The 27,996-nt window shown below is 56.3% G+C and overlaps 1 protein-coding gene across 9 annotated transcripts; it reads left to right on the top strand.

Moving 5' to 3' along the window:
- The first annotated feature begins 17 nt into the window (after positions 1-17).
- On the top strand, positions 18-27,505 carry SH2B3 (SH2B adaptor protein 3). 9 transcript variants are annotated; one of them, XM_068163396.1, is made up of 10 exons: positions 2,146-2,262; positions 7,786-7,924; positions 8,269-8,466; positions 9,501-10,289; positions 25,073-25,174; positions 25,436-25,527; positions 25,642-25,733; positions 25,914-26,128; positions 26,459-26,630; positions 26,971-27,505. In XM_068163396.1, exons 1-10 carry the CDS (start codon positions 2,228-2,230, stop codon positions 27,264-27,266), a joined length of 2,130 nt encoding a protein of 709 aa, XP_068019497.1. In that variant the 5' UTR covers positions 2,146-2,227; the 3' UTR covers positions 27,267-27,505. The 9 variants fall into 9 exon arrangements, with proteins under 9 accessions (XP_068019502.1, XP_068019504.1, XP_068019497.1 ...); XM_068163395.1 differs by having other exon boundaries at positions 26,414-26,630; XM_068163397.1 differs by lacking the exon at positions 25,073-25,174 and having other exon boundaries at positions 26,414-26,630.
- Positions 27,506-27,996: the final 491 nt, after the last annotated feature.

Genomic DNA, 27,996 nt, shown 5'->3' with positions numbered 1-27,996 from the left:
GAAGGGAAGCGATGTGGTGGTGGAGGGGTGTGCGTGTACAAGGGCATCTGCGCAGCTCTGCATAAACAAACAGAAAAAGCAGAAGTCAGTGGTAGTGAATTAGCAGTTGGGGGCTGTAGAAAATCCATACAGGAAGCAAAACATAGGAGAAATCTCAGGCCACAGGGGCTGAGGGTGCTGAGAGGGCGGTTTTGAAATAGCTGGAGCTCAGAAAGAAAAGTGTGTGCTAGCTGGAAGCCAGGACAGCCCAGAGCAGGCACCCATCGCTCATCCTCACTGGAAAAAAACAAGGAAAAAGAGCCAGAAGGTGCAATTATGCATAAAGCAACGACGGGAGGAATTAAAAAGCAGCATTTAAGGTAAGATTTCATCATGCTGGCTGCTCCCAGTCACTTCCCTGTGGGGTTTGGGCGGGGGGGGGGGCTGGCTGACTGCAGAGTTACCTGGACCCCTGGAGCTGGTGATGCCCAGGAGGAGAGTGTGATTATAGCCCTGTGGGAAAGCTCAAATCTGGTCCAGGGAGGGGTCAGCAGGACTGTGTCCACACCAGCAGCAGCCCAGGGCTGTGCTCTGGGGATGGCCTGTCCTGGAGCATAGCAACAGCATGGAGCTCCTGATTGGTTTTTCCTTATCAGAAGGAGATGGATTGGGGATGGATGGGGCAAGTCACTGGGGTGTATTTTAAAGCATCACCAAGAGTGGAGCCCACTGCTGGTGGCACACAGATGGCCCTTCACAAACAGATCAGAGTGCCTCATACCTCTCTCCAAGGGCAAAAATCCCGTGGCTTCCATATTCCCAAGACACACAGATTGATGGTGTGGTGTCTGTAAAATCCCAGCTGCCACCTCCCTGGGTTTCCTCAGGCTTGGTGTCCTGGGCAAGTGCCAGCCCCCAGGCAGGGCTGCGCTGCATGTCCAGTATGAGTGGCACCTGTGGGGGCAGGTGTGTGTATGTGTCTTTTGGGGCAAGAAGACCCCTCTCCATCCACAGCACTGTTGCTGCTCAGGGAGGATGAAGTCCTGAAGGAGCTCTTGGGACAGCTAATCACATGGGTGGGATGTGCTGATGGGCCACATGTGAGGGTACAGACCCCAGACCAGCCTTTTCCTGGAAAAAAAGGGCAGTGAAAGTTCATTGTCCTCCCATTTCTGATGGCTTGCAGAGTGGGCAGCTGCAGCTCTGTGTGGCAATCCTGCTCCCCTGGGATGGGATGGCAGAAGGATGGCAGGAAGATGCCTAAGCCTGGCCTGTGTACACTCACACCAATCCCCAGCCCTTCTTGGGAATGAAGGGACACTGTGAATGCTCTGTCACCTCTGAAGCCCTCCCTCACCCATGGTGTGGAACAGCTGTGGGACCTGTGGCCTGATCCGCTCCCACCGGGCATGGGCAGTGCCTCGTGGTGCCTTTGCAGCAAAACAATTTGCTTGACCAAAAAGCAAAGAACAATGATGAGAAATGGGGTTTGAGATGGTGTCTCGCCCACTGCCACCACCGCAGAGGTCCCTTGGGTCCCAGCCCGTGGTGCTGTGGGAGGACGTGGCTGGGCAGAAACAGGAAAGAGGGGTGTTTTCCTGCACATACCCCTCCCGAGCCCCCAGACGACCCCATGTCCCATGCCCGGGCTCCCTCCTGAACCCCGCAGGGCAGGGGCCAGGCTGGAGTTGGGGCAGAGGGTTCCGGAAAAATAGTAAAAGTGAAAGAAAAATTGGTAGAAGTCATAAAGCCTAAAAAAAACAATCAACAAAAAAAGTATACATAATAATATAAATAAACCCACACCGCTACGAGCGCAGCTGGGCTGTTTATGCCGCTGCCTCCGCGGGCGCGGATGAGATAAGATAAAAGGCAACGGCGAGGGAGGGGCTGCGCGGAGTGGAGCGCACCCGCGGAGCGCCGGTGCAGCTCGGGCGGACTGACGAACAGATAGCCGAAGTAGACGGACAAACAGCGCGGTTCTCTCCACTCCGCCCCCGCGTAGCCTCCACCCTCGGCCGCGCCGGCCCCACTTTACATAACCCGTCCCAAGGCCCGGGGGTCCGCGCTCCGCGGCTCCGCTCGGCGGAAATGCGGAGCCGCCTGCCCCAGTTTCCTGCTTGAACCAGAGCCGAGCCGAGCCGTGCTAAGCCTGTGCCAAGCCCATTTCGAGCCGTGCTGTGCCCCTTCCGACCCGTTCCGAGCCGTGCGCCTTGTTGCGTCCCCGGGCGCTCCGCCGCGCTTCACCATGGGCGAACGGCAACCGGACGCCTTCTCCTGCAGGTAACGGCGTTAACAAGACCGAGCCGGGCTGAACCGGGACGGGTAGTCCCCAGGAAACGGCCGCTGCAAAGCGAAAGTGGTGACGGCGGTGGCGGGGACCGGGCGGGCGTGGGTAGGGAGAGCGGCGGTGGCTGCTCTGGCTGCAGTTCCCGGAGCTTCCCCGGGACCCCCGGGCGTGGATCCGTTGCCCCCACCGAGCCCCAGCGCGATTCCCCTGCTCTGTCAGAGCCTGACTGTCGGAGCTCTACCCACCCCCCTGCACCCCTTGTCTGCCGGGGGTACACTTTTATCCTGCAGCCGTTCCTTCGGCTGCGGTCACCCTGGGGTCCTCAGTAACCCCTTCCCCCTGTGGGCACTGCCTGTCCTAGTGTCCTGGACCTATCCCATCCTAATCCTAGGGTCCACCATCTTTCGAGCACCCCTTTACCCCAGAGGACCCCATCCCTCTCAAGGTCCCCTTCACTCCCTTATCCAGGGGTGCAGGATGCTCTGAGCCAGCCCTGTCCTCCCCCCGCTCTGAGGGCCCTGCAGCCCCTACTATGGGGGTCACCCCTCTTGAAGGGCATAGGACCTTGTGGGGTAATGCCCACCTGCCCCAGCCACCCTTATGGGATGCTTGCCTGGCTGTGGGAGCCACACCCTGCCTGCCCCCATGCTACCCTCTTTCCCCTTTGCTGCCCCATCCCTGTGCCCTCTGCGAGTGCCAGGCAGAGGTACCAGCCGGAGCTTGCCAAGCAGCTTCTCTGGCTTTCTGCTCCCTGCAGACTTTGTTGGCTCGTGGTCTCTGCCTGGCTTGGCAGGAGCAAGGGTGTGGAACACAAGGCCAATGCACTGGCGGGCAGCATCCCGGCAGCCTCCCTGTGCCCTCCCAGCATGCCCTCTCCCGCTCGTGCCAAGCCCCAGTGGGGTCACCCGCAGAGAGCTGGGACCCGCTGGCTTTGGCAGTGGCAGTAAAAGGGTCAGCACTGTCCGGGCAGGGATTTACTGTCAAGGAAACGGAGACGAGTTGTTGAGCTGCGATTTTGGTACTGTTGCAAATGGATTCAAGATGTGCTGGAGTTGTGGGCTGGTGGCCCGGGGACTTTTGGGGTTGCTGGGCTTAGGTAGAAAAAGCAGTTGGTGGAAGAGGTGCCTGGTGTGGGGACCTGGCACTGCAGGTTGTCACATGACCCTGTCTGCTCTTGGGCTTTGCTGGTAGGTTATGGGATTGGAGTTTAAAGGCCTGTGACATTACTGGCAAGTTTCACTTTGACTTGTCTGAGACTAGATCAACACCTTGGATTGCTTTTTAACTTGCTTTGAGTGCAGGAGAGCTTTGATCCTGTTGTTCTCCCCACCCCCAAAAGGGATTTAATTTTCTCCTTTGCCCTTATGTGTTTATTGCCTTGGAAAAGACATGGGTTGGTTTTGCTACAGCCCCTGAGCAGCGGGACTGCAGCGGGTATTGCGCTAGATTGAGATTCGAGTGCTGCTGGCTTTTGAAGTGTCTCATATCCTCTTCCCCCAGAGCAAACCCTCCCCCTGGGGATGTCAGGGACTGATCCTGGCACTGCCAAGACATCATGACAAATCCCAGCGGGTGAGACAAAGCGAAAGTGCAAGAGCTGGTGCTGGTGGGGTTTGTGGTCCTGCCAGCACTGCTTGCTGCGGCTCAGTGAGGAGGAAGGGCCCAATCCAGCCCTGGGGGTACTGCTGTGGAGGGGAGAGAGAGCCAGGCTGGTGAGGTGCTGAGCTGCTGGCTGCTCACCACTGTCCCTATGGGTGATGTTGGGGACCCTCAGCCAGCTGCTCCCCTGAGAGTGTTCCCTGCACCCTGCTTCTCCCACACCTACAGTGCAGCAATTCATTTCATGCAACAAAACAAACCCTGTTGAAAGAGGCTACACTTCTGCCAAGCTTTTTGCTGCAGACAGTGGGTGTAAGGAGAGGGTGATGGTGTAAACTGGGCTGCAGGGTGCCAGATGCTGCGGTGATGGGTGCTTGGGCTGGTGGGAGCAGCCAGAAGGTTTCTGGGGAGCTGGGCTGGCCAGAAACTGGTGAGCTGGTGAGTTCCTGTGGATCATGCCTGTGTGGAGCTTGTGTTTGGCCAGAGATGAGTTTGGGACGGGCTGTTTCCATTCCATCTCTCCCAGTGGGGCTATCAGGGGAAGCCAAAAGGGTGAATTTCCCTGGATTTAGAGTGCTGTAGTATCACCAATGTCCCCAAGGGCTGCAGTGCTGCTCAGCTCACTTAGGGCTGTAGATTAAGGACAGCTCTGGCCTTTAATATGGCAAATTGTGTAGTGTGAGGTGGTGAAATGTGAGTTATGTGTATACCTGGTGAGAAAGTGGGGACAGGAGAGCAAAATCAGCCCCCCCAAACTTCTGACTTCTAATCCAGTTTCCTAGGAGCACCCAGCCTGTGTGGGTGTGCGGTGTGGGCAGTGTCTCCAACCTGCTCCTCTTGCTTTAGAATTTGTCAGTTTGCTGCAGCCAAAGGAGAGAGAGAGAGAGAATGAGAGAGAAGATCCTGAGGCACCCTGGGGTCCTCCAGCTTGTGTGGAGTCAGCTGGTGTGTCACAGGGAGTTATGGTTCTGGGCCATCACCCTCTACAAAACCCCAAAGAATCCACACCGTTGCAGGGGTGCTGCTCCCACAGGGAAGGGCAGGATGGGGCTGGGCTGTTTTTGCTGTGGGTTGTGCTGTCCTGACACACAAATGGTCTCGGCTGGTTTGTAGTGATGCTGTTAATGTGAGTGCTGGGTTGGAGTTTTTTTGGCAGTGGGGGCTTCACTCTTCTTGTGTCCTGTGGAGTCCCCAGGCTGCCCTGGCTTTGTGGGCTGGGGCTTTCTGTTCTACTCAGGGGTAAATCAGCAATATTTACCTTGCTGGTGGAAGTGGGCTGCTGGGAGGAAGATGAGTCTCAGATAAAGGGCACCAGTCCCTCCTGCCTTGCTGAGCAGCTGCATCTTTGTGCCCACCCCCAAATGGCCACCTCGTTTGTCCCTTTCTGTGCTCTCAACCCAGGGTCACATCCAGCCAGTCCTCCAGCATCCTCCATCCTGGTCCTTGAGGCATCAGGATACAGGGTGGGGCTGCACCAGCACGATCCTTGGGGAATGCTCTGCACCATGCATCCCTTGTGAGTGAGCCCATCCTTGGTGGACCAGATACCCCTGAGGAGCTGTATTCCCCATGGGACCAGCATCCTCCTGAACCCCTTGGGGACCTGCACCACCCCCAGATCCCTTGGGGGCCCACATCCCCCTATGGATGCCGCATTCCCCTGAACCCCCCAGCACCGGATGCTCTCCCATTGAAAAGTGCTGTTCATTGTAACTCAGCCTTTTATAGCTGCCTCGCGCAGGCTGCGGGGCCGTGCCAAGAAAGGCTGCTGCCGGCTCAGAATAGCTCTTTTCATGGAGGACATCCTGGGAAGAAACAATGTTCCTGCTCTTGGGATTGTGGGAACTTTGTATTACTGCCATTTGGGAAGCAGGGAGAGCTGCGGGGCCGGCCAGGGCGTCTCCCAGCCCCTCATTTTGCTCCCTCCTCAAAATAGTCCTGGGGGGTGTGTGTGTGACTTTTGAAGGAGTCCTTTTCACCTCGAAAGGAGCTGAAAAACGCCCCGGGTTGCTTCCAGAATGCTGGGGTTGGTGCACAGTCCTTTCTGGGAGAGCCAGCACATATATCCACTTTCCTATTTGGATTGCTAGTGTGCATTGCCCTGCTGTGGGGGAGACGCAGTGAGGAGCTGCGGCTGGTTTCATTTTCGGATCATGGCACACTGGCCCTGCTGCACATGCTCCAGGGCTGGCTGTGGCTGTGCACACGTGGGTGTGAGCAGGGCACGGGGCTCGGTGCTGTGGTCTCTGCTCCATGATGCTTCACTTCAAGGCTGGATTTGCAGTGCTGGGTGCTGGAGGGGGCCTGTCCTGTGCAGCCACAGCCTCCTGCGTGGATGTTTGTGCAGTGGGAAGGTGGTGGGGTGGATCCTGCGCCTCCTTTGTGGCAAGACTGGCTCTGAACCACTCATCCCTCAGGAGAGGATGGCAAAGCTGCACTGCTGCCTCCTGGCATTGCCAACCAATTCATTTACTGGGATTTTGGCTACCACAGAGGCACAAATAATGCATTACTGGATCCAACCCATGGGTTACCATCCCAGCTGGTGCCAGCACCTGCTGCCGCAGCGACCAAGTTGGGCAAGAGTTTAATGAGTTCTGCTGGGGGTGGCTTGGCTTCAGGGCTGGATCCTGCACAAGACAGGGCTTGCCATCCTAGCCCACATCAAAGCCAGCCTGTGGCTGGTCCATCACATCCTGCTCTTCCTCGAGCTCCTGACCCAGCACCCCCAAAACAGCCCTGAGATGAGGTTTGCTGGGTGATGTACAGCTCTTCCAGCAGCCACAGGAGATGTTAGCCCCCCCCCCCATCCCAACCAGCCCATGGTGTATCCAATCCTGGATTCTTCATTCTGTGCAAATTAAAGCAACTGGCCGTTGTTGCAAGTCCTTTGGCTTGGGACTGCCCCACAGGATGAGTGGGAGCCCCTCATAGGACTATGTTGGGTTTAAGGGATGCAGATGTAATTTCTGCCTTAAACCCTCTTGCTGCTGAATTCTGGTGTTGTGGAACACAACAGAGTGGAGCAGGGAGAAGCCCACCTGGTATCTGACACTTGCATCCCTGTGGCATGTCCCTGCTGAAACCTGGGGCTGGATGGAGGAGCAGGATGCCACTGCAGCAGCTCAAACGTAGATTCATCCAGGATAGTTGGGATAGCTCTTTCCACCTAGGAAGTGCGCTGGATGAGAGCGGAGAGGATGGCATTGTGGTTTGAGGCACCAGTTGGTAAAAGCATGCTGCTACTGAAGATGGCCTTTGTCTGCTTCCCACCATGTGGTACAGGTGAAGCTCAGTGTTCCCAAGCAGTAAACTCCCAAAGCTAGTGTGGAGCCTGAAAACTTGGAAGGTGGTTTCCAAATCCTGGGTGGCTCTTCAGGCTGGCAGGAGATTCCCGTGTGGACAGCCCTGCTTCCCTCTGCATTTTGGGGGAGCATTCTGCCGAGTGTGCTGGCAGCAGTGGCGGCCACAGCGATGATTCCTGGGTGCCGGGAGGAAGCGGAGTGCAGCTGGAGGATGCTGAGTCACAGGCAGGCTGGCGGCACTGATAGACACGGCCACACACGGGGGCCCTGCTGGGGAGTTCAGCCGGGCCATGGCTGGGCACACGCCTGCCACCTCCACACCATCGGCTGTCCCCAAGCCTTGGGTGGCTCTTCTAAGAAGCCGAGGCTGGTGGGGGACAGATAACATCTCCCCTTGCCTCAAAACTCTGCAGGACGTGCTGGGAAGGGCGGCGGGTGGGCAGAGATAGAGGTCCGCTTCCCGGTGTTATCACCGCCGGGGCTGCAAACACGATCTGCCCTGCTGGCGTGCCCCACGTCACCTGGCTCGCTTCCTCCCAGCTTCATTGTCTTTTTTTTCTCCAACTTTTCCTCCCTCCAGCCAAATACAATCACTTTTCCTCCCTGCCCCAGACAGAGGTGGCTGGAGTTCCTGGGAGGTGGTGGTGCCCATGCCAGCAAGGCAGGATCCAGAAGGGGGTTGGCCAATGTTTCCTGCCCAAGCAGAGTGCACGGCCCCGATAAGTGCAGCAGGCGAGCGGGAGGCTGGGTGGTAAGCAGTGCAGTGTAGCCAGACTGGCTGTGGGGAACGCTGCTGCCAGGCACGCCAGAATGGCTGTGTGCCGGCCATGGGTGCTGCCAGATTGGCCTGGCAGCAAAATCTGCTGAGGGAAAAGATATGTCCTGGTTTAGCAGAGCCCAGCAGGCCCCAGAGATCATCCCTCTGGACATGCGCTTGTCCCTGGCTGTGCTGGCAGCAGGGCTGCGTCTCTCCAGGCCAGTGGGGCCACATGGATCTGGCAGGCAAGGCAGCTCCATCCTTGGATTTCTGCAGCTTTTCATGTCATTTCCTCCCCTCCCGCCCCCGCTCCAGCTTTATCAGCTCTGTTGAAATAGGTCCCTGGAGGGAAACCCATCGGCGTGGTGAAGCCTTGGCAGGAGGAGAGCGGATGCGGCTCGTCCAGGCGTCCCCGCGGGGTGTTGGGCAGCTGGTGGCAGCTGTGCTGGCAGGAAGCCGTGCAGACACCCACCCCGCACTGGGACCTGCCTGGCCCCCACCTCCCAGGTGGGGAAACTGAAGCACAGCCCTGCCAGGTGGGGAACCCTGAGGCACCTTGCATGGCCACTGCTGCAGCTGGGTAGTGGGTGGTGAACCTTAGCAGTTCTTGCATGGTTGTGCTCCTCACTGGGCAGCTGAGCAGCTGCATTGTGTCCCTCTGCTCTGTCCCGGTGAGTGAAGTGGCTTTGGTCATGGTGTGTCCTGGGCTGCTTGCCCTGTGGGTGCCCTGGAAGGTCTCACTCCTGGGCCAGGGGAAACCCCCAGTAGTGGCCCAGGGAGCAGATGAAGGGCTGGAAAGCAGGCATGAGGAAAAGGATTTGGGGTGTGCTGGTGTGTGAAAAAACGGACATGAGCTGGCACCATGCGCTCACAGCCCAGTCCCAGCCATGTCCCATCCCCAGCAGCATGGGCAGCATGTGGAGGGAGTGGATTCTGCTACTCTGTTCTCCTCTGCTGAGACCCCGCCTGCAGTACTGGGTCCAGCTCTGGAATCCTCGGCACAGCAGAGACAGGGACATGTTGGAGTGGGGCCAGAGGAATGATGGGAGGGCTGGAAGCCCTCTGGTGTATGGCCAAGCTGCGAGTTGGGGTGGTTCAGCCTAGAGAAGGTAAGGCTCCAGGAGACCATCTGGTGGCCTTTCAGTGCCTAAAGGGGGTGATCAGAAAGTTGGGGTCAGACTTTTGAGCAGGACTTCTTGTGACAGGATAAGGGGTGATGGTTTAAACTAGAAGAGGGAGATTCAGAGTGGAGAGAGGAAGGAAATATTTGACACAGAGGATGGCCAAACCCTGGCCCAGATTGCCTAGAGAGGTGGGAGATGCCCCAAACCTGGAACCATTCCAGGTCAGGTGGTCTGGGGCTCTGAGCAGCCTGCTGTAGCTGCAGATGTCCCTGCAAGGACACGGGTGGGACTAGATGACTTTTGGAGCTCCCTTCCAACCTAACCCATACCACAATTCTGTGATTCTACACATCTGGAGCGGTGTGCAGCTGCACTGGCCAGGGTGCTGGGGAGGTTGGCCGAGTGTCAGGGCCAGGTCGACACCAGCAATGTTCTGTGTCTTGCAGCGCGGCCGCCTCGCGGGAGCCACGGCAATGAATGGGCACGCTCTGCCAGCCGGCACGCCAGCGCATCCCCGGGGCTGGCATGAGTTCTGTGAGCTGCACGCCATCAGCACCGCCAAGGAGCTGGCACGGCACTACCTGCGTTTTGCCACCGAGCACCCGCACCATGACCTCCTGGCCGCGGAGAACTTCTCCGTGCAGTTCACTGACCTCTTCCAGCAGTACTTCTGCCATGAGGTGAAGGAAGGCTTTGCCATGAACCAGCTCCGCATCCTGCCCGCCGGCCCGGTGCGGGATTACCGGGAGACACACCGGCAGCACATGGATTCCTCCTTGGGAACGGTGGTGGCCACCAAAGCTGAGATGGAGCAGAGTACCCGTCCTGAACAGCCCAGCCGAGGCCCTGAGGCCACCCCAACAGGGCTGCGCAAGTCCTGGAGCTCAGAGGAGCTGGTGGGGCCGGCACGGCGACCATTCTCGCTCAGCCAACTACGCAGGAGCTGGCGCAGCCTCTTCCGCCGCCGGTCCTCAGATGCTCTTCCCGGGGATGGGGACGGGGAGGCGGCACCAGAGGCATCTCTCAAGCCAGGACTGGGCAAGCGCATCCTGCCGTGGGGGCTGTCGCGGGAGCAGCCCCCCGAGGTGCGCAAGGAGGGGATCCTCAAGTACGGGCTGCTGGATGAGAGCTCCTTGGACAGTGGAACGCGCTGGCAGCGCTGCCGCCTGGTGCTGCGGCGAGCGGGGACACCTGACAGTGAGGAATATGTTCTGGAGCTCTTCGACCCTCCCAAGGTAAGGCCCTGCTGGTTCTTGCTCATTTTGGCCAGGCAGTGCTGTGGATCACTTGGCAGCGGGTTAGGGACAATGCTAGGGTTGATCCTTCAAGGAAGAGTGGGGCCGTAGTGCATCCCTGATCACAAAGGTTTCTCACCCTGTGTGGTGTCTGGGCACTAGGACAAAGACCCAGATGGGTTTGCTGTGCCACTGCAGCCACTCAAGGCTGCACCCTATGTGTTTAAGACTTCTGAGAAGCAGAGCTGAGCTACTGCAGTGTGCTCATCTTTGGGGGGTGAAAGATGCTGTGCCTGTGTGCCAAAGGTGATGTGCAGGTGAATTATTGCCACTGGTCAAAATGCAATTGCATTTCTTCCTGCTGGGACCTGAGGTTTCCAGCTAGGAGTAGGAGCACCTGCCTTGTGAGCTGAGGCTAGAGCTTGATCACCACTCATCCCCAAACCCAACAGACCTGTCCCAGCAAGGTTGGGAGTCACTGGGTCAGGATAGAGCCTGAAGGCTTCCATCCCACTCATCCCCAGCCCTGTGGACCCGTCTCAGCATGGTTGGGGGTCACTGGGTCAGGATAGAGCCCAGTGGCCTCCATCCCAGCAAGGCAAGGAGGCACCAAATCTGGAGATCTGCAAATTCACCCTCTCCCCACTTTGGCATGGCCTCAGCAGCCAGGACATCTGCTCACCTGAGCAAGCTGGGAAAAGGAGGATAAGAATGAAGAGCTGTGCTGCCTTCTGCTCCCCGTGGGGCCTCTAAGGGAGCTGAATTTTACTTTTGTGGCTGGAAATTGAGATCTCAGCTACCCTGGGGAGCTCCCGTGGTGCTTAGACCCAGCTGGAGTGGAGATGACGCAGGATGTGAGTGAGCTGGGGAGCGATGAGGGGGTAGAGGGGGGGAGCTGGGGTGTTTAAAAAGACAGTTCCTCCACATGGCAGCTCTTACGCAGGCCTGGTGGGCTGGGTTTTCTCTTTTTGCTTTTTTTTTTGGTGTGTGCTTGTTCAACTTTGGTGACTTGACTTGTGCTTTGTAAGGAAGGAGCCTTGAGTAGAGCCTTTGAGCTGCCTTTGCTGCTCAATGCAGCCCTGGGGCCAGGGAGCAGCTGGCCAAGTTCCTGCTATTTCTGTCAAACCACCCCAGTGTTAAATATTATTTAATAAAAAAAGAAATCTCAGAAGCACCACCAAAATTGTGCAATCTGAAAGTAAAAGCAAGTTTTGTTCTGGCGGGTCAGGGGTAGCGATTATCTGTCCCAGGGGGAGTGTGTGTCCCCATCCTGGGGCACAGGGAGGTCTGGCTCCCATCAGCATTGCTTTGGGGCTTCTTGGAGGGTGCTCTCAGCAGCTGGGCAGTACCCCTTGGTGCTGGCATGGTGCAGGCTCTAGTCACCCAGATGGCTCTGGGCATGGCACTTGGGGACATCGTTTAATGGCCATGGTGGTCTTAGGTTGAGGTTTGGACTCCACAATCTTACAGATCTTTGCCAACTGACAGAATTCTATGTTGGACCTTGCTTACAGGGAACAGCCTGGTGGGGAGGGGGTGTTGGGCTGTCGCTGGTTCAGGTTCTGCTGCCAGATTTGCTGCAGGCTTTGCTCCTCCTCATCCTCACTGGCTGCTGCCCAGACTTGTCCTTGTCGCTTTCCAAGAGCCAAAAAGTGAAGCAAGGGGATGCCCTCCCAGGGGCTGTTTACTCACCATCACAGGGGGACTTTGGCAGTTGGCATCGAGCATACCCTTCCATGAGTACCCACCTGTGCTTCCCAGCCACAATCATGCCCAGGCACCAACCCTGGGTGTATTTTTTCCTCCCTGTACACGGTATGGCTGCAGTGGATTTGGCCAGCTCCATGCCAGGTAGGAGCCCTGGTGACCCAGCCCAGCTGTGGGGCAGAGCTGAGCCATCCTGGCTGCTGAGCCTGTCCCCAGAAGAATTTTGGGCACAGCATGGGGAGCAGAGCCAGCACCCCACTGGTGCTTACACACTGCAGCGGCACCCTTGTCCCTCAGGACAAGAGCCTGGCTGGGTCCCCACTGCATCCTGTCTGCCACCAGCACCTGGCACTGCCAAACTCAGCTTTTTCCCCTTTTCTATTTCCCTTTTTTTTGTTAATTTTTGACCCCTCCCTCCCCTGGGAAGCGAGCCCAGCACACAGCACATTCTTCCTCTCCCTGCAGCCCCTGCCCAGCTTTGATCCATGGGGAGGAGGCATTTAAAAGGAGACATTTACTCAGTTCACCCAGCGCTCTGCAGCTTTACTCCTTCCACTTTGCAACAAATCTCCATCCCATGGAGATTACCCCATCCCCATGAGGCCAGGGACCCTGTGCTCCCCCAGGACCCCCAGCTGGGGAGTTTCTCAACCAGGCCTGCGGAAGAGGGGGATGTTCCTCACCGGACTCTCCGGATTAAATTGCTTCCTGTGCAAATACTCTCAGGGCGGGTCCTTCCTTTCTAATTAACTGAGCTGAGGCCAGATCCTGTCTTGTTTGCAGCAGAATCCATCCTGCTCCTTTCTCAGTAACTGCAGCTGGATTCTGGGGGTGGTTAAAAACCCTGCACTGGGCTGGTGGGTCCCATTCCCCAAACCCAGCAAGGGGACAAAGCCCAGAGTGGGGGCAGGAGAGCAGCTTTGTGGTGGAGCTTTGTTTTGTTTAAATTTAAAAATAATAATAATAGAAGTTATTTATTATTATAAATATGTTCAGCCTGAAGAAGAGAAGGCTCCAGGGAGACCTTCTGGTAGACTTCAATGCTTAAAGGGGATGATAAGAAAGCTGGGGACAGACTTTTGGTCAGGACCTGTTATGACAGAACAAGGGGTGATGGTCTAAACTAGAAGAGGGAGATTCAGACCACAGAGAAGGAAGAAATGTTTTATACTGAGGGTCATGAGAATCTGGCCCAGGTTGCCCAGAGAGGTGGGAGATGCTCTGACTCCAGAACCATTGCAGGTCAGGTCATCTGGGGCTCTGAGCAACCTGCTCTAGTTGGGGACGTCCCTGTTGACTGCAGGGGAGGTGGACTGGATGACCTTTAAAGGTCCATTCCAACCCAAACCATTCCGTGGAGGGAGTCCCCTTCCCTCCATCCACAGGACACTCACAGGACTTTGCTGCTGCCTTTTACCCATGTCATGGATCTTTCTCTGATTTGAAGATGCTGTTGATCATCATGAAAGATGAATGGTTTCAAATAAGCAATGTTAAAAAAGGTCCCTGGGGACTTTCATTCCTCGCTGCTCTCAGGACCGCTAGGCTTGGTCACCTCTGAGGTCTCTCCAGAAGCAGCCTCCTTTTCTGCCTTTAAATAATATATTGTAATTGGGAGTTCACCTCAGCCTCCCACTGGGAAGGGTTGTCAAGGCCTGGACCAGGCTGCCCAGGGTAGTGGTGGACTCCCATCCCTGGAGGGATTTCAAAGCTGGGAAGATGCAGTGCTGAGGGACATGGTTTAGTGACGACCTGGCAGTGCTGGGTTAATGGTTGGATTTGATGATCTTAAAGCTCTTTTTGAACCAAAATGATTCTATGATTCCATCAAACCAAGCTCCCACATATTCAGCCCCTTGCAATGACCTTGGAGAGGCAGAGTATGTGGGGGAAAGGGATGTGGCCCCACATGTGCCACACCATGACTCAGCCACTGCCCCAGCAATCTGCTTTTGGCAGTTTTTATCTTATTTTAACCCCTGTGGTGAACTCCAGCAGGGCCTCTCTGCCTAATCCCATAACGTGCCTGGCATCAAAGGGAGCAGGGCCCTTTGAAGGGCCCTAATCCCATTTGCTGCTTGGGTGGTGAAGGGCTGAGTGCTGGTGAGCCATGATGGAGCCACCAGCAGTCCCTGTGGCACTGCCTGCCATGGGCATCCTGTTCTCCATGCTGATCTCATGGGAGCATTAACTGGGTGGATGTGGCTTCCTATGCTAGCAGCCACTGCTGGCTTGGTTTTGGCATCACTCCTTCTTTTCCTGAGTGCTGGAAAAATGATGTTGCACAGGTGGGATTTGGAGATACTTAGATGCAGAGGTTGGATCCCAGCTTGGATCCCAACTTGGCTGCAGGGCACTGATGGGCTCAGAGCACCCAGTACAGTGTGGGAAGCACCCAGATACCCACTTTAGAGACATGCTGGAGGGTGCTGGTGTGCTGGGGAGAGGAGGGGAGTGAGGGTGTGGTGCCAGCCACCAGTTCCAGGATGAGGGGATGATGCTCTATGGCATCTGGGGCTAGAACCAGCACTAGTGGGACCATCTTGGTGTCCCACTGGTGCGCATGGAGTAGAAGGCTGCCAGGGTGTCTATAATGCCTGTACATACATACATGTATATATACATCCTGGGTGGATGTATATATGTGCACAGGAAAAACAGTGAAACCCTGGGTATAGTCCCAGGGGTGCAGCACAAGTGGATTCTCTGGTGTCTGATGGTGGGGGTGATGCTCATCGCTCCTCCCTGCTGTCCATGGAGGCACTTTCTCCTCCACCACACTATTTATTCTCATGCAGTTCATAGGATCAAGTAGCTCTGAGGCCTCTCTGCCTCCATAAATGTAATCCAAAGCTGGTGAAAGTGGTTTGCATGTTTTAGGGCATCCCACTGTGGTTTTGGGGCTGTTCCATCAGCCGAATGATCCCCGGCCCCGAGTGCCTTTCCTGTGACCGAATCCTAAACTCCGGCAAAACCCCCACGATTTGTAGCGGAAACGTCCCGAGCCCTTTCTGTGGGCCAGATGTTTTCACAGGAAGGGGAAGGGAAATGGGATTTGCATTTGTGCTGGTTTCTTGATGGCATTTTAATGAAATCCAGCGCATCCCGTAAATTGATGGCACGCCGAGACAAGCTGGGAAGCCTCCTTCCGCCGAAAACCCTGCGGTGCCTGTGCCATGGCTCCTACGTCTTCAGCCCTGGCCACAGGAGGAGCAGTATTTTTATCTCAGCTCAGCATGAGACTGCTTTGACTTCCTTTTTTTTCCCCTCTTATATTTCTTCTCTTTTTTTGGTTTGGTTTTTTTTTTCCCCTCCTTTTTTGTTTTCCTCTTCTTTTTTTTTCCCCCCTCTTCATTTTTTCCTTCCTTTTTTCCCCCCTTTCTTCTTTTTTACTTTCCTTTGTTTTTTTTAACCCTCTTCCCCCCCATCCCTCCCCCCTCCCCCTTCCTTTCACCTGAAGCTGGTTTCTCAGAACTGCCACCTCCTGAGCAGGCAGCTCTTGCACCCGCTGGGCTCTGATTTCAAGCACTTGGGGCTGTGCGTGGCAGCTGGCCAGGCATGGAGTTGGGGGACGTCCCAGCATTGTGGTGGTCCCAATCCCCATCCCACCTCCTCTTGGATCTGCTTTGGACTTCCTGAAACAATTTGGGCTGCTCAAATGTGGTTGTAAGTGACTCGGCTGAGGATATATGAAGAGGGGGTGGTGGAGAGAGGATCTGCTGTTGGTTTCTGCCCACAGGGATTCAGAGGCCACATTTCAGGAAGCCTTGACCCCAGCAGCAGCTGCGTTTTCGTCCTTATCCTAGGCAAATCTCAGGCAAAATGGTTGTTTCCTCCCAGGGGGATCTGTTGCCTGCAGGCTCTAGCAAACCCCGGAAGGTTTGCTGGAGCCTGTGGACAGCAGATGCCTCACGAGAAGGATTTTGTTGGTAATGGGACACATCTCAGTGCCCCATCATCACCCTGGCCCCAGGAAAAATCATCAATCTGGATCCCATTTGGTGTCCTCTATCCTGTGAACCACGTGTGTTCCTGCCCTCATCCTCGTGGTTGGCCCAGGGGCGAGTTGCATCACACCACGTGTGCTTTTCTCTCTTTGCTGGAATTAAAATGTCAGAGTATTCCAGGCTGGAGGCAGGAGGCTGCAGCCTTGATCTTCCAGCCAAGAGTGACCCTGTTGCATTGTCTCTTGGTGGCTGGACAGAGCTGCATCCTTCTGGCATCTCCAGGACCTGCTTCCCTCTCCTTGCATCCTCAGGGACCACATCCCTCTCTTGTCATGTCTCTCCTGCCACGTCCAGGGATCACATCCTTCTTGTGTCTCCAGGGTCAGCATCCCTTTCCTGGCATCCCTCTACCAACATCTCCAGGCACCACATCTCTTTCCTGGCATCCTTCTCCTGGCATTCCCATTGACTGCATCCCAGGGGCTGCATCACATTCCTGGCATCCTTTACCTGGCATCTCCAGGGAAAACATCTTTCTCCTGGCATCCTTCTCCCAACATCTCCAGGCAGCCTTAGGGACCACATCCCTGTCATGGCATCTCTAGGGGCTGTATGGCATTCCTCACATATCTATCTTGGCATCTTTATCCCTGCATCCTTAGGGACTGCTTTCCTCTCCTGGCATCCTTAGGGGCTGCTCCACTCCTAGCATCCTTATCCCTGCATCTCCAGGGACTGCATCTCATTTATAGCATCTCCAAGGCTCACATCCCTCTCCTGACACCCCTTTTCCAGCATCCTTGGGGGGCAGCACATCCTTCTCCTCATATCCCCAGGGCAGAAACCAGGAAACCTTCCGCGGGATAAGAAGGGGAGGGGTTTGGTAGAGCAATTCCTCTGGGAGAGGTGAAACCACAGCCGGAGCCGCCCCGAGAGCCGCCCGCAGACTTTCACCGCCGGGCGTCTGCCTTCCCCGCTGGGCTTTCGGCGCGGCTCCGCTCGCCGTTCTTCGAAGGCGCTCGGGGTGGCTGCCCTGCTGCTGTTGGGAGATTTTGGTGGTGATTTTGCCCGCCCCCCCGCCTCCATTTCCCGTGTCCTTCCCCCCCCCTCCCCCCCCCCCCCCGCCTGCCCCGTCTCTCTCTTTTTTAATTTTTCTTATTTTTTCGTTTTCTTCGTATGGTAGGGTGAGGGCGCATGGGGGAGAGGGGAGGAGGGTGATGAGACAAAAGGTTATTTGTCATTTATTAACCACAACTTTTTCCATCCTTGGTCATGCACGGAAAAAACACTTTTAGCAGTGTAACCGCAGCCTCGGAGTTAATTGCTGAAGAGCAGACTTTCTTATTTTGGAAACTGTGTTGCTGGGGATGGAGCTCGCTGGGGCTTGGTCGGGCTGGGAGGGGAAGGGTGTGGGATGGAGCCCAGACCTGCTGCTTCCCCTTCAGTGCTGGCATTGTTGGGGTAGCAGAAGAAGGGCTCCGAGGTGAAGGCTCCTGGTCAGGCATTGAGCCAGGTTGCCCAGGGAGGTGGTGGAGTCCCCATCCCTGGAGGTGTTCAAGAAACAGATGGCCGTGGCACTGTGGGATGTGGTTTAATGGCCATGGCAGTACTGGGTTGATGGATGGGCTTGATGACCTTAGAGAGCTTTTCCAACCCAAACAATTCTGTGATTCTGGTTTCCTTTATTTATACCTCCTGTCCTTGAAGATCCACCTTGGGGGGTAGGTTTTACCCCATCCCTATGACCCTCTGCTCATGGAGGTGATGCTTCACTGCCAACCAGTGCATGACTGCTGCTGGTCAGGGCCATCTCCTCAGGGATGCTGCAGAGCTGCTCAGGTTGGAAAGCACCACGTGCAACTGGGGGAGTGAGCAAGAAATGGAGATATTAAGAGAAACTCAGGAAAAGGGACTGGGAAAACACTCAATGATTGCTCTTCCCTCCTCCTCTCACAGCTGGAGGTGCGAGGACCCACAGGATGCTGGTGGGTGCAGCCAATGTGAGGTGCCCAGCAGTGTTTTTGGGTGGTTGTCTCTTTCTTTTTCTTTTCTTTCCTACTTTTTTTTTTGTTTTTTCCACGGCCCAGGATGTGGTTGTTTGAGGCTGAGTGCTGCTGCTTTCAAAGGTAAATATTTATGAGAGCCTGCGCAGGCAGTGCGAGGTCTGGAAGGATTTTTCCCACCAACAGGGGCTTGGATTCATCCCAGCTCTGGGATCTGAAAGGATTCTTCCCAGCAACAGGGGCTTGGGTTCATCCCAGCTCTGGGACCTGGAAGAATTCTTCTCAGCAACAGGGGCTTGGGTTCATCCCAGTTCTGGGATCTGGAAGGATTCTTCCCGGCAATAGTGTCTTGGGTTCATCCCAGCTCTGGGATCTGAAAAGATTCTTCCTAGCAATAGGGGCTTGGGTTCATCCCAGCTCTGGGATCTGGAAGGATTCTTCCCAGCAATAGTGTCTTGGGTTCATCCCAGCTCTGGGATCTGAAAAGATTCTTCCCAGCAATAGTGTCTTGGGTTCATCCCAGTTCTGGGATCTGGAAGGATTCTTCCCAGCAATAGTGTCTTGGGTTCATCCCAGCTCTGGGATCTGGAAGGATTCTTCCCAGCAATAGTGTCTTGGGTTCATCCCAGCTCTGGGATCTGGAAGGATTCTTCCCAGCAATAGGGGATTGGGTTCATCCCAGCTCTGGGATCTGGAAGGATTCTTCCCAGCAACAGGGGCTTGGGTTCATCCCAGTTCTGGGATCTGGAAGGATTCCTCCCAGCAGCCAGGGCTTGGGTTTATCCCAGCTGCAACCAATGCTTGTGATGGGCTTTATGATACTCACCATCATCTTGAGATGATATTAAAAATCAAAGCATTGGGGTCAAGGTCTGCTGCAGGGTGCAGCACTGGGCAGGTGGCAGGTCCTGCTTTGGGACTGCAATACCCACCTAGGGAGCATGGAATGCTTCCACATGGTCCCTTGAAGCTCTTGCATTATCCTTGGTGGTAAAACCCCCTGGGTAATGGAAAATCCTGAGGTCATGCACAACCCCAGAACATTCTGGGGACCCTGTGGGGTCCATGCTGGGCACCTCACATCCTCTAGTCTTCTGGGGTCGGGCTTTGGGGTGACTCAGCCCCCAGCTGCAGCCGGCTCCTGCCTGCGAGCAGACACCTTGTTTACTTTCCACGCTTGTTATTTATTCCAGGAAATCATCAGAGCAGCCCACGCTGGAAGGGACTTTGGCTCAAAATAAATCAAAAGCCATAAAGGAACTGAGAGACAGTGCCTGTTCACAGAACCCCCGTAGAGCTCCCAGATCCCTGAACCCCTGCTGGGAATGTGAGCCCCTGGGCTCACTGGTTTGGGGGCAGTGGAGGGCTGCAGGGCTTTGGGATGGTTTGCAGGGTTTTTTTTTGTTACTTAGAGGACTTTGGGGTATTTTGCAAAGGTGTGGGATGGTTTAGAGGTGGTTTTCAGGCTTTTGGGGTGGCTTGCAGGTTTTGGAGGTGATTTTCAGGGGGTTGGGCTGGCTTGCAGGATTTTGGGGTGGTTTACAGGGTTTGGGGGATGGAACATTGACTCAGTGGCCACTGCCTCATTCAGTGGAGGTTGATCAATGCACAGAGGGGAAACCAGCCACCGGGATGAGGGGAGAGAGTTTGTAGTTGGACACCCCCAGATCCCTCCCTCTGGGTATGGCAGCAGCTCCTGGGGTGATGTTTGCAGCTCCCCAGGTTTGATTTGATTAAAAAGGGCCTCAGTGGGATGCTGGGGTCTGGGCTGTGGTTTCTCCCATCGCCTTTCATGGTGCTCAGCAGCCGCTGGTGATGGGAACAGAAGGTGCTTTGTGCCCTGGAGGCAGTGCTTCAGGCCAGCACAACAGTGCCTCTTGTCAGCACTGAGTCCGGTCCCCTCAGGGGTAGCTCTGTCCCATGCCCAGGGCTTTGGGGCTGCTCAGAGATGGGGATGTCTTGGAAACTTTTGGCCTGCTGGTGGGATGAAGATATTGGATGGGGTTTGGGGTGGGCAGTGCAGGTGATTAGCCAAGATCTGGTGAGGCTGATGCTCACACAGCAGCCCACAGCAAGGATTACCACTTGTGCTTCTCTGCTTAATGGAGGCAGGAAACCTACCTTCAGTTCCCCATGCCCAGAATAGAGAAGCCTGTGATGGTTCTCACTTCAGCTGACAGTGGGTTTCAGAGTGAACAGCCCTGGCATGCAAGCAGAGAAGCAGGAATGTGCCACCCTGGGAGACCCTTCAGTGGACATGGAAGAGCAGAGGTGCATGAGAGGCCAGGGTTGTGCAAGGAAAGGGCCTCATTCCAGTACTAACATTGGCATGAGGTGAAGCTCTTCTCTTAGGATCAGCTCTGGTGCAAACATCTGAGGAGGAGCATTGGGATTATCTGTGCTACAGCCCCCTTGAACACTGGGATTAGCCACTGGAGAATGGAGACTGGGATTAGCTGTGCTGCAAACCTGTCACTCTGACTGCTGGTAGTGCAGATCCCTAAGGCTGAACCCCAGGATGAGGCATGGTGCAAACACCCAGGGACACTTGCTGGGATTATCTATGGTGCAAAGTCCTCCAGGATGAGTGCTGGGTGGAAAGTCCCAAGGACAAACTGGGATTATCTGTCAGGCAAAATCCCCAAGGATGGATGCTGGCATTACCTATGGTGCAAACCCCCAGGATGGTCATTGATAGGACAAACATCTTCCACTCTCCAGCGCGACCCATGGTCTTCCCTCTCCCAGCCTCATGAGCCCCTGCTTGTCACCCCAGTGCCCTGTGTGTGGGCAATGGGAAGTGGTTCCCCTCCCCCTTGCCAGGAATCCTCTGGCTTCAGGGAAACTTTGCAAAATTCCCCCATGCCATGGATGTGGGACATGGTTTTACACTGGTATAACCCAGTCCTCACACACTGCAGATCTTGGTGGCTATCTGTCCAGCCGTCTGTCCATCCGCCAGCAGCCCGATGGGTCTGAGCCCTACCCAGGCACGCTGCAGCTCTGGCTGAGGTTTGTCCCTTGCAGCAGGGGCACAGGGGAGGCTCTGTGATTTACAAGAAGCGACAAATCTCGCCCCTATCCATCGGGGACCTTGCATAAGGGCTTGTGGCTCTTCCTCCCCTCCTGTGGTGTGACTCAGAGTGGAAGTGAAAGAGTCAGTGTGGGGAACCCCCCTGTGTGTGGAGGGGCCGGCAGCAGTGCCTGCCACTCTCGAAGGATTTGCTCTCAGTGCCCACAGTCTCAGCATGTTGCCACTGCTGTGCCCCAGCCGTGCCCCTGCTGTCATTGCTGTGCCACTACTGGTCAATAATTGTCATCATTTCTGTGCCATGCCACCACCATCATCACAATGCCACCACCCTCACGGCCCTGTCACTTCCATCATCGCTGTGCCACCACCAGTGTTGTGCCACCACTCTCATTGCTGTGTCACTTCCATCATCACTGTGCTGCTGTCATCATTGCCATGCAATCACCATCATCACCATGCCACTGCTGCTCTGCCACCACTGTCATCCCCATACCACTGCCTTTGCCAGCAGGGCACTGAGCACTGGCCAGATCTGTTAGGAACAGTGAGTGGCCATGGCTCCGTCCCATGCAAACCAGCATCACAGGTCTTGGCAGTGCTTTGGTGGCCAGCGGAAATCAGCTGAGCTGGGGGGAGTCTGGATGGACAGTGGGTGCCAGCACCCTGCCAGTGTGTGGGTCAAATCTAGAGTCTCCTAGGCGTGGGCAGTATACTGTCCCTCTCGTTCCTGGACAGCCAGCTGCCGCCTTCTTTTCCCCATCCAGAAAAGCTCTCCCAGCATCCCTGTGCACCCATGCTAGTCCTGCTCCTTAGGGCACCGGCTCAGAGCATCACAGCATGAGCTTTCCTAGCTGGGCTGGGAGGAGTTTTACTTCCAAAGCCTCTCCATAAATCCAAGGTATCTTTGTTGGGGAGGTGTGGGGGGACTCACTGTGCTGAGCTAGCCCTCCTGGATGGTGGTTTCCCCACCACTGGTCACAGGTGAAAGCAGGAATGGTGAGTGGAAAGGTACTGATCAGGCTGCCGGATGAAGGCTCACCATGGGAGGATAATCCAGCTGCAGTAGATCACCAAATCACCAGCACCACAGCCACCACATGCTGGCCTTGAGCAAACACAGGTTGTGAGGAAAGCAGTGGGTGCAGGCACTGCGGTGAGCTGGGACTGGGGCTTTGCTTGGCGGAAGCACAGCAGCTCCTCTCCTGCAACGCCTGAGTGCAGCTGTGACCTTGGCCTGACCTCCAGCTTGTGCTCCTGGTGCGACCACAGTGCCAAGCTGGCACCGGTCTCCTTCCTATATTTGGCAGGTGCTGGCAAACCCCACTTTCTCCCTGCCACCCCGCCCTCCCCAGGTCCTCCCCGTGCCATGCTGCTTCTCCTGTGCCACAGTGGTTCTCCCCATGTTGGTTATCCTTGTGCTGTGCTCGTTTCTCATGTGCTGTCTTGATTCTTCTAATGCCCTGCTGGCTCTCCTGTGCCATGCTCATTTTCCCCATGCCATACTACTTCTCCAAGAGGAAGCAGTCTCAAGTTGCCCCAGGGAATTTTTAGGTTGGATATTAGGAAGAATTTCTTCCCCAGAAGGGTTGGCAAGCCCTGGAACAGGCTGCCCAGGGCAGTGGTGGAGTCTCCATCCCTGGAGGGGTTTCAAAGCTGTGTAGATGTGGTGCTGAGAGCCATGGTTAAGTGGTGACCTGGCAGTGCTGAGTTAACGACTGGACTTGATGGTCTCAAAGGTCTCTTCCAACCAAAACAATTCTGTGATGATGGTAGCTGTGCCCTGGGGGCTTGGGAGTGCAGCTTTGCAAGAGATCATGTCCCTGGGTGCTTTTAGGGTGGGTGCTCAGATTTGTGCTGAGCTTTCCCCCCTGTTCTCAGGATACTTTGGGGAGCAATAGGATGAAGTCCATGGGTTGGGAGCTGATGCTGGCTGGGCTGAGGGGAGAGCTGGGGCAATCTGCACTTGGCAGTGGTGGGGTACTCAGCTCCACGATGGTACCCTGGCACCTTTCTTGGTGAGAAGGAGGCAGCTGAGTACTGGCTGAGCACTCACTGTGTTGAGTGTGCAGTTTTGGTTACCTGGAATTGCCGTTCTCGGTACCGGCTGCCATCGAGCAGGGCATCTTGCGGCGAGGCGCGTCAGTTCGGGGGGCGGGGGCACCGCGCCTGCGGCAGGCACTTCTCCGAAGCCAGACTGGGTTTTCGGGCACCCTATCTCTCTGCTGCATCATTTCCTTCTCCCTTTGCACTCTCCCTGTCTGCAGGGAAGGATGTGGAGGGCTTCACAGAACTCCCCCCCCCGCCTTTTTTTTTTTTTCCAGGAATTTCTCATTTCCTAGGAAAGCAAAAGGCTGAGCCCCAACCTGCTGATATAAAACCAGCCAGGCTGGCAAGCTGGGCGATGTGCTGGGTGTCACAACCTCCATGTGGGAAAGCAGCCAAGATGGGCAACTCTTTGGCTTTCTCCCTGGAGGACTTTGCTTGGGTTGTGGTTAGCTTCCAAAGAAGGGATAAAAAAACCAAACCCATCCTTTAGGATAAGACCTCAGTGGCACCGTGGCACCTCCTGGCCCCGCTGGTGACACTGATTGCAGCTAGCTAGCTGCAGCTGCAATCAGTGTCACTAGCGGGGCTTGGGGAGGGTTGCCGTGGCAGCACCAACCCTGTTGCACATTGACTTTTGGTGAGCAACTTCTAAGAACTTTCTTTTCAGTGCAGCTGATAAGAGCTGATCCCTCTCACGCTGCGTTTCCGGCCCCAGAGTACATTGAGTCCTCGGTCGAGTGTGTCGAGGGAGGGAGGAAAGGGGAGGGGCAGAGGGGGGTTGGGTGGAGAATGAAATTAAAAAAGCGACCAAACATGGTTTGCTTGGGTGACCATGGAGAGTGCTGAGGTGCCAAGAGCGTGGTAGGGTCATGCAGGTGGCTGGGGAGATGATGTGGATGGCAAGATTGGGGTGAAACAAACATTGGTTGGCAAATGTTTGTGGGGTGAAGCACCCACAGTCTTGGCTGTGGGTTGGAGGGGACCACCAGAGCTGGCATGGGTTAGGAAGGTGCTGGAGTTACTGTCACTGGAGGTGTTCAAGAAATGTGTGGACATGGTTTAATGGCCATGGTGGTCTTAGGTTGATGGTTCGACTCGGTGACCTTAGAGGTCTTTTCCAACCAAAACAATGTTCTGATTCTGTGACTGAGCCTTTGGGATGCTGAAGCTACTGTGTGAATCATAACCAGCCAAAATTTTGTCATGCCACACTGGCGTCAAGCCTGGCACGGAGATATGAGTGCCTGGCATACACCAGCAATTGCTGCACAAGATGGGCTGCATGCTTGGCTCTATCCATGGGGATAAGCATGGAGGGGTCAACTCCATCACCTAGTGCAAGGGTCCCCCCGGGGCCATTTCACACCCAGGAGGGTCCCCAGCACCCCAGATACAGCCTGGTACCAGTGGCAGCTGGGCAAGTGCCATGTGACATGGCCTCACAGCGGTCAGCATCTCCCCCGCCGGTGTGTTGGGTGGCAGAGGAACTGAAAGCTGCTGGGAGGGACATTGTTAGCCTTCTGGAATTGTTTGCTCAGCACTTTTTCATCTGCCTGTGTCAGCATCAAACCAGCCACAGCAACCTCTCAGCAAGCCACCACTGAGCTGACCCTTGCACCCATGACTGGGGTGCTGGCTCTCTGCGCCCCGATTTTCCCAGTGGTGCAGGCTCCCTGGCACATGGTGCCATGCTGGGAACCCCTTTCTCCCTCCTCTCCTCCACCCACCCTTCTACTTCTGGGTCCTTTGTGGGCCGCCTGCTCTGGGCAGCGCTTGACCCACTCAGGGTTCCCCAACAGCAGCTGAGCAGTGCCCTGCAGGGTATTTCCTTGCCACATGGGGCATTTCCTTGCCACACTGGGTATTTCCATGCCCAGAGGGTATTTCTCTGCAGAGCAGGGTATTTCCTTCATGATGCTCTTGCCTCATGAGGGTGGCTCTTGGCAGGCTTGATCCCATCCTGGCAGAGCAGTAGGCTGTGGGGGGTATGTTTTGGGGTGTGAGAGGTGGTGGGGCTCAGCTCAGCCACCGTGTTCCACTCCACAGGGCTCGAAGCTGAAGCTGCACGCTGCTTGCTCTGCCATCCAGGAAGTGCGCAGGTGCACACGCCTGGAGATGCCTGACAACCTCCACACCTTTGTCCTCAAGGTAGGGCCCTGCATCCAACCCCAAGGCTTATCCCTCCCTCTGGCATGCACATAGCTGCCCAAAGCTCTTTGTGGTAGTGTGCCAAATTTTGGTTCCTCTTCCCATCCAGGGAAGGAGTGCACAGGGGGATGTGGTGTGTAGGGCGGGGGATGCTCTGTCCCATCTGGGGGTCAAGGTCAGTCCCTGAGCATGGGTGAGTGGGAGAGGGATGCACATCTCTCTCTCACTGAAGCCCCTGTGTCCCTCTTTGATGTTCCCCAGGTCACCAATGCTACCGACATCGTGTTTGAGGCGGGGGATGAGCAGCAGCTCAACTCCTGGACAGCTGAGATCCGGGAGTGCGCACACAGAGGGTAAGCACTGGGCTGTCCCCAAGCCTGGGAATGAGGGCAGTCGCCCCATGTCCCCAGCATCATTTCTGTCCCCCAACCACTGGTGCTCAGCCTGGCTTCACCTGTCCTTGGTAGGTCTGATGTGGGTGACCCTGAGCTCCTGGCATGTCGGCATCCTGACCCTGCAGCCACCAGCCCCACCAGCAGCACTGACACCCTCAGCCAAGGTGAGCAGTGGGGACACCCATGGGACCTGGGGACAGGGCAGAATTGCTGGGTGCTTCCTTCACTGCATGGGGGTCCTTGCCGTGCTTGGCCAGGCTGATCGGGCAGGGCAACAGAGCCAGAGGGGAGGGGGACAGAGGATCCCCTGCATCCCCAGGGTGCTCATCCCTGTGCCCTGGCAGGGGCGACACCAGGGTGCCCAGGGGAGGCGGCAGGGCCGAAGATGGAGCAGTTCCTCTCCTCTTGCCCCTGGTTCCACGGACCCATCTCCCGAGTGAAGGCGGCTCAGCTGGTGCAGCTGGGGGGGCTGGAGGGCCACGGAGTCTTCCTGGTGCGGCAGAGCGAGACGCGGCGCGGCGAGTACGTGCTCACCTTCAACTTCCAGGGCAGAGCAAAGGTACAGGCAGGAGAGGGGCTGGGGAGGTGGTGGGAATCTCACAGGAGCCCCTCGGGGAGCTGCGGTGCAGTCCATGCCCCATCCCACCCCGAGGAGATCCTCTCCTTTCTTGGTCCCGGCCCTGATGCTCGCAGAGGGCTGGTGGCCCCATGGCCACTCCTGGCGGGGAGCAAAACCCCTGCAGTGAGCAGAGTACCGCGGGCTGGGGATGCAGCACTTCATGCTGAAGCCTTGTGTCCCACCCCAACCCCGAATATCCCTGTGTCCCTCCGTCATCTCCTCCAGCACGGGAGCCGCTGGAAGGGTAACAGGTCCCTGCTCCTCCCGCAGCACCTGCGGCTGGCGCTGACGGAGCGGGGCCAGTGCCGCGTCCAACATCTCCGCTTCTCCTCCATCGTGGAGATGCTGCACCACTTCCACCGCTACCCCATCCCGCTGGAGTGCGGCACAGCCTGTGACGTCCGGCTGTCCAGCTACGTCGTTGTCCTGCCCCAGCCCCAAGGTACGTGGGCATGGAGGGACAGGGACATTCCCATGGGGTGAAGGGATGGGGAGTCTTGGGGAGCCTTGTCCCAGTGGGAAGGTCCCCGGGGTAGATGTGGGTGTCCCAGGACTGGGCAGGGCTGAGCCCTTTGGCCACAAGCGGTAGTGGGAACTGGCATCATCTAGGCAGGGGCACAAAAGGTGACTCCCGAGCTCCCAGCTTCCTCTTTTGAGAAAGGAGAAGCTGCCTCAAACCACCGGCCGCTCCTGCTCCTGGGGTGGGGGTGGGATGCTCCTTGCACCTTAGGGTGATGGGGCAGGAGCATGCCACCAACCAGACATCTCCCCTCCACCCACAGCTCCTGGCTCCAGCACCACGGTCCCTCTCCCCTTGTCCATCCCCAGCTGGAGCCCTGAATTCAGTCTTACCCCCCACACCTCCTCCTGCCCTCATGGCCACGACGAGAGCCCCCCATGTCCCCCTTCGGAGCAGATCTTCCACCTGGTGCCACCCCCGGCCGAGCTGGCGCAGAGCCTGCGCCCGAGCAGGGCCGCTGCGGCTGCCGGAGCCCGGCACCGCGATTCGGACTACGAGGTGGAGGCACCGGGGCGGGGCCACGTCCGAGCCATCGACAACCAGTACACGCCGCTCTGACGGGCACCGGGATGCACTTTCAGGTGGAGAAATCCTAGAGACCTTCCGGATATTCCATCGAGAGAACGAATGTACCTAGTCTCTTCCTTCTGGTTAGGGATGATTATTGTATTTTTTGCAAGGAAGGGGGTAATTTCTCACTCCAGTACGAGTGTGCTCCCTCCCTTCGGCCTGTTAAAGGGCCTTTTAGTTGTATTTCCAGTTGTTGTTTGTTATCAAAGCTTTCTGGTTACTGTTTACACACACCGCTCGTGCCTGCATCCGTGCCGAGCACTGCGCCACGGGGCTCGGTCTCCTGCCTGTCCCTGACACGGCAGCATCCTTACAATTGGAGAGAGAGGGGAAAAAAAACCCAAAACATGGGGGGGGAAAGAAGGGGAGGGTGCGGGAGGGGGGAGGAAAGCCCCAAAATAATAGTGAATTATACAATGCGGGGGGGGGGGGGGAGGGGCGGCGAAACACACACACACACAAAGAATACACCAACAAAAAGGGGGGGGGGGGAAGAAAAGGAAACCCCCAAAATAATAGTGAATTATACAATTGGAGAGAGGGGGAAAAAAACCCATAGAAAACACCCCACCCCCACCCCCCCTCCAAAAAAAACAAAGAGAAAAAAGAAAAGGAAACCCCCCAACAACAATAGGGAGTTATGAATTCATCGACCAGTTGCTGCTGTGGGCCAAGCCCAGTCCTCCCCATCCCAGCTCCTGCTGCCAAACCCTCCAGC

The sequence above is a fragment of the Melanerpes formicivorus genome, unplaced genomic scaffold (genome assembly GCF_026170545.1).
Source record: "Melanerpes formicivorus ecotype bairdi unplaced genomic scaffold, bMelFor1.0.p_v2 SCAF_72, whole genome shotgun sequence".
NCBI classification, from domain to species: Eukaryota; Metazoa; Chordata; class Aves; order Piciformes; family Picidae; genus Melanerpes; species Melanerpes formicivorus.
This window is presented reverse-complemented; position numbering and strand designations above follow the sequence as displayed.